The 6,000-nt window shown below is 38.1% G+C and overlaps 1 protein-coding gene across 12 annotated transcripts in view; it reads left to right on the top strand.

The window, feature by feature from the left end:
• The window catches only part of PCNX1 (pecanex 1), an 89,577-nt gene extending 85,744 nt beyond the window's left edge, over window positions 1–3,833 (top strand). For 11 of the 12 annotated variants that reach the window (XM_061347133.1, XM_061347124.1, XM_061347126.1 and 8 more), the window contains one exon: window positions 1,346–2,918. In XM_061347133.1, the coding sequence (XP_061203117.1) occupies window positions 1,346–1,386 (41 nt within the window). In that variant the 3' untranslated portion in view covers window positions 1,387–2,918. Of the gene's footprint in view, window positions 1–1,345; window positions 2,919–2,945 lie in introns of those variants that run through there. The other variant, XR_009724528.1, reaches the window with a different exon arrangement.
• Window positions 3,834–6,000: the final 2,167 nt, after the last annotated feature.

A 6,000-nucleotide genomic window follows, 5' to 3' on the forward strand; every position in this document is an offset into this window, starting at 1 on the left:
AAGCACAGTTTTTAAGGAGTCATGATACCGATGCTTTTGGAGTCTGCCCTTAGCTACCACAAAGGCACCAGCTTGAAGCTGAACAACAAAGATGTAGTACTTGGATTTTATTTGGAAATTCAGTATATATTTGGAGATAGAATATTCCTGACCTCACTCCATACAGCAGCATCAAAAGCTTACTTTGAAGTCAGACTTGAACACACTGATTGAGTATAGTGCTGTTGCATCAGACAAAGGGGAATTGAAGATGCCCTGCTTCCCTAAGTGAAATGCTTTTCCTGTGAATGCAGTCTATTGTCTCCTGCAGTGGAGAAACTCAATCTTCTTCATTCAGCATTAGAGAAATTGGCAGCTGTCAGTTGGGTATAGTGAGAATTAAGGGGGTCTTTTGAATTTGGTCTTGGAAGGTGTAGGTTAATTGTGGAGTTCTGTCCTTTCTTCCTCACCTGAATCTTTAGAACTCCTGCAAGCTGTCCTGTCCTGCATTACATTTTATTTTTTTTACCTTACCTTGTCTTGAATTTAGCAAATTTGAGATAATTCTATTTCTGTGGAGCTGGCAATACTTAGAACCATGTTACTGGAGCATCTTTGTGGTTCCTTTGGGGCACCCAAAAATTTAAGGTGTATTTTTATGGAGGCAGCTGAGCAGACATATAGCAAGGGCCAGTATGGAAAAAGGGGCTTTCTGATGGTCAGTATCAGGCAAAGTCCTTGGTAGCAGCAGATCAAAGAACATGAATTATGTATAACCAAGAGAGTATGGAACAATAGTTTGTAGCACTGTTTCTGAAACCTTTCCTCTCTGCAGTATTTTTTTTATTTTAAATTATTATTGAATAATTTAATTCAAAAGGTCAACCTTCAATTCAGAGTGAACAAAATTAGGGCAAAGGATTTTACTTAGAGGAGAGAGTAGTTTATACCCAACTCTTGCTAAACTACAGTTCTGTGCTATTGCTGTACAATACTGAGGTATTTTAAAACTATTACAGCTTTGGGATATAAAATATCCCAAATCAGTACATGTACACTTTTAACAGTTTTTACTCACTTTGCATGAACCTTTTGGTTCTGATTTGGGTCAGCTGATGAAATTCAAATCAAAGGCTGGCTTTTCTCAGGTAAGCTGCAGCTCTTCAGCAAGGCTTAAGTGGGTAAGTTTACCTGTGGGTATGCTGTCCCTGAAAAGTGAGCAACTAAATCAGTATAGCACTTACATTATTGCTCCTTTTGCCCTGTAAGGGTCTTGAATTATCAGCCATGACTTTGATATGGCAGTTTTCCCCATGGAACTTCACGTTTTATTGCACTTGTGTTTTTTTTTTTTATTTCCCCCCAGGTGATTCACCGCTGGGTGCCTTGCAGCAGAGATCCAAGTAGTCGGTCCCATATAGATAAAACCATCCTGCTGGTTCAAATTGAAGATAAATATGTTGCTGTTGTTGAAACTGGAGTCCTTGAACTTGGGGCTGAAGTGTAAATCTCTTTGAGACTGAAACTTCCCCTTCTCCAACAGTCAGAAGAGAGAAGGGTCCAGAAGAAGCAGCTCCCAGGACATGAAACTTCGGTCCAGTTGTAGGAAAGGACTTGAAACACAGATTTGTTTAAATTCCTTTCCCCAAATAAACAAGTGTAAGAAATTTTTTTAAGTTGTTAGCTGCTGAAGAAACATTTGCATGAAGGATAGATTTGTTGAGACATATCTTTTTGTTTATAAATTTTGTTTATGCATTGTGTAATGCTTTAAATCAACAAACTTTTCAGTTCTAAGATCAGAGCACCTCATATTTTTCTAATTGTTTTGCCAAAAATTGCCATGTCTTGTCACAAGAGTGTGTGGAGTTCATCCACCTTATTTTAAAGAAATTGACTACAAACCTTCAGTTTGGTGAAACAGTGTAAGGGTTTCAGGTGTGGCAAGAAGAGACTGAACAGATGTATAGATTCTTATTCCTTATGAGCTAAACATTAATGAGAACTGCACTAATTTTTTTACAGCAATGCACTAAAAACAACCCTGAAATTGCTGAGAACATTTATTTATATATATAAATATAAGTATATAAAATACCATTATTTAAATTGCCTTTGGGATTAATCCCCTCCCTCTCCATATACATGTTGATGGTAAGGGCTGTGCCATGGGTTTGGTTCTATGTTCTGTATTTCGTACAAGTGCATTTGCTGCATCCTTTTCACAATAAATGGTAAAATAACATATATAGAAAAGCACCTGAGTATCCCTGTACTACATCAGACTATTGTGGTGGCAGTGGTACCTCAAATCTGTACAACACATCTAGCTTTAAAGTGAATCCTAAAATACTACCTTTCATTTGTTCCCTCCTCACTGGCCCTGGCTACTTTGCTTCTTTACACCCAGAGCTGACTATGTTGTTTTGTTGGCTCTTCTCTGGCAGAGACAGTTTCAGTTTTGTAGGGGGAGGTACAGGTCTGTGATTACTTCATGGATGATTGAAGGTTTTTTGTTCTATCCAATTTAGAAAGGAAAAACAGCACAACAAAATCCCCAAGAACAACAAAAATTAAAAAATGCTTCAACTTTTAAAGAGCTTTCATAGAAGGCACAGCCCTAAACTTGTATCACTTTTACCACCTTGCCTTTTCTTTCCCTTTAGTCTTCATTCTTTTCTATGACTTGAATTTTATTTTCTGTGATGATATATTCTATGTAAGTGTAATTTGAGTATTTATAACTGTGAAGTTGAATTACTCATGTGTTACATATCCTAGGTTTTATTGTATTTTTTTAAAAGTGTGTATTCAGGGAAACAAGTAACTCAGAACTATCATGGGAGTGTGAGAGGGGAAACTGGTTTGTTCTTGACTTGCAGTTCCTATAACTCACTTTTCTTAATCCATAAGAAAAAAATCTACCTGTTGTGATTGTTTCCTGTTTCTGACCTGTAATTACTTAGGACTCTGTGGGGAAACCGCGCACAGTCCTAGCTTTTGGGAGCAGCCATCTTCTTCCCAGTCACTTCCACTTCTTTATATGTAACATAACCAGAAGAGACTTCTGATTCAGCACAGAGATTATTGCAATTATTTCTCTGATATCAGAGGAACATTGTCTATTATGTACCTAATGTAAGAGTGAAATTATATGGGCTGAGGAAAAAAAACAAAGAAAGAAACAGCTGCCTAAGAAACATATGTATTCTGACTCAAGTCACTGTATGCCATCTAGCCATGAAAGGGTAAGTCTGTGTGCCTGGTAGCTAGTCAATTCTGGATACTGTTCCTAGTGAATTACACTGGGACTTTGCTTACATCATACACTATGCAAACATGTACTCAAAGTACTGTGCACCTTATGGTTGCATGTTACTATTTGGTTTATGCATATGCAGTCCAATTCAATCTTGGTGTAATGCACAGTTCTAGGTCTGCCACCTTTGAAATAATTCTGCTGTTCCACTTAATTTATCATATCTGCACATTATAGTGTAGCTGAATTCATCTCCTGCATATCTGAAAACTTAGTACAGTAGATAAACCTTCTTTAGCAGTCTGGTAATGTTGCTATCAGCAATTAAGAACATGTGTACACTTAGAATTGAAGGTTTTAGTTGAGGTTTTATTCTGTGTCTTTCCCATCAAGTAGTTACAGGGTTTTCTATACCACCAGGAATACTGCTTCATTTTAGAAAGAGGAGTTTGAGAATAGGCCCCATTTGATATTAGTTGCACAAGGCTGGGTTTCTTTCTTGTGCTGAAGCCTTGAGGTAAGCAAATGATTGAAAGTCAAAATGCATTGGTGGTTTTTGTTTGTTTGTGGGGTTTGGGGGGGGGGGGGGGTTATGGGAGCTCTTTGTTTGGATTTTTTTATTTATAAAAAAACAAACTTGACTGAAGCAACTTTTTGTATGTTAACCCTGGCTTTGAACAATCTTTCAATCTTTTCAGGACAAGATAATGACAATGTCCATTGCTGATAGGAATTAATGGCTCATTAATATAAAAATCTGTAGAGAATGTTTGACTGCCTGGAATTAGCAAACAGCTGATTTGGGGGGAAAGGTGGGGTTTGTTTTAAGGGGCAAAGAGAATTAATGGATCTTTCTACTTATTTTTTTTCCATTTTGAAGGCTTTTGGTGTGTTGCCTTCAGGAGGTGGATTCCAGTGTGGCCAGTTAACAGCTTAATACCTTGTTTCGGATACTTGGAAAGTGCCTGCTATGAAGTCTTTGCATAGTGCTCATACTAATTCCAGATCTGCTCAACAGAAGCTACCTAGTTGAAATTTCACTTTTCTGTAAGGCTTTGGAAACTTTATTCTTTCTGAACTCTTAAAGTTCAACAATCACAGTTACATGTTGGTTTGTGCAAAGCTTGTGTCATTGGTTTCTATGTGCAAGTGACAAACCATGTTTGTTTACTTTTAACTCCCCAGAGGATAGATCTGTCTGTGAAAACCTCTTTTCTAGATACGGATGATTTCATCTTGTGTTCTTTTCTTTGGCCTTTGTCTTAATGCATGATATTTTTTTCCTGTTGTGAGTATGGAAAAGATGGGTATTTTCAGATCAGTCCTGCTAGTCAGATTAAGCTCAGAATAGAGCACACTGGGGGGGGGGGGGGATTAGATCTTTCTAGGCTTTCATGAAAACCGATTCTGGATGAAAGCTGTATTTCTGTCCACTTGCATTGTGCGATATTCTTTTGCCATAAGAACATTCCAGTTAAGCCCCATTGTTTTAGCTTCCAGGTAGTTTCCATCTCGGAATTCTTTAACGGTGGTATCTATGTGTTAAATACCTGCTCCCTAAAACAAATATTAAATTACAGAAAAATGCTGGAAACCCCCCACTAATCAGATTATGTTCTTTGGTAAAAATGACTGCCACTTAATTTTTTAAATCCTTTCCCTGTTTTACCTCCCTGTGAAATATTTTAAAATGTTCTGATTAAAACAAAACCCCAAAATGTCTGTGACACCACTGATGACACCTAGATTTCTGTGCCACTTGCACAGTTATACTTGTGATGAATTCAGGGGTGTGCTGTCATGATTCAGCATTTGCAAACTCATTTTGGAGGTAGGGGAGATTAAGGGAGGAGTAAGTAGGTTGAATGTTCCTATAGCCACTTTGAGACATCTGGCATGTTTGCGTGGTAATCTTAATTTTCAGGTCAGCTGTGTACTTCATCACCAGGCATTCCTTACCCCCCATATTCACAACTGTCTTTGGAATCGAAGAACTCTTTGAGAAGCCTAGATGATGGGTGAGGTGAAAGATGAAGACTTGGGGCACAGGTCCCTTGCCCATGGCCATTTGGCAAGTGGCCATAAAACTTTGGCTGGACTTGAGTGAGCAGGGACAAGAGATGCCTTACAGTTGGATTCAACATCAAATCATTTCTCTGATAGTGCACACACCAACACAGACCTAGGAGTGTAAGATACAAAGACACTGCTTTAAGAGGATCTTCAATTGCAGAACTCTCCATTCACAGAATGGAGCAGGCTCAATTGCATTTCTTACCATTAACAATGTTACTCGAATATTACTCCTTGAATTTGGGGTTATACCACCACAGGTTTTATGTACTTCATTTTATTAAGGATTTTTATACCTATTATATAGGTATCTATTCTTTTCTTGTCTGGCTTGCTATTTGATAATCTCTTGCAGTACATTCAGTGGCACTGGACTTGTTCAGAAATTCTACTGGTAAAATTACTGGTGCCTTAGTAAAAAAGTGGGTACATAACACCTTGGTGGAAAGTAAAGCATGTGGCTTGTTTCACCCCAGCATGATACGCATATTTCAAAACAGGTGATTAAGATGGCTGCCCCAAAAGTCTTTTGGGAGTATAAATACATCACTCAGTCACAAACATCTGAATATGAGCAATTTTTATGACTTCTGCTATGTACAGTTTGAATAGATAATCCCAGTACACCTAGGCCACAACTCTGAGAGATGGCAGTCGGGTAGCTGGGCTTCTGAGTGTGTTACACAGAT

Source organism: Neopsephotus bourkii, unplaced genomic scaffold (assembly GCF_033783945.1).
Source record: "Neopsephotus bourkii isolate Nb327-2 ecotype Australia unplaced genomic scaffold, CSIRO-AGI_Nbou_v1 NB_301, whole genome shotgun sequence".
Lineage (NCBI taxonomy): Eukaryota > Metazoa > Chordata > Aves > Psittaciformes > Psittacidae > Neopsephotus > Neopsephotus bourkii.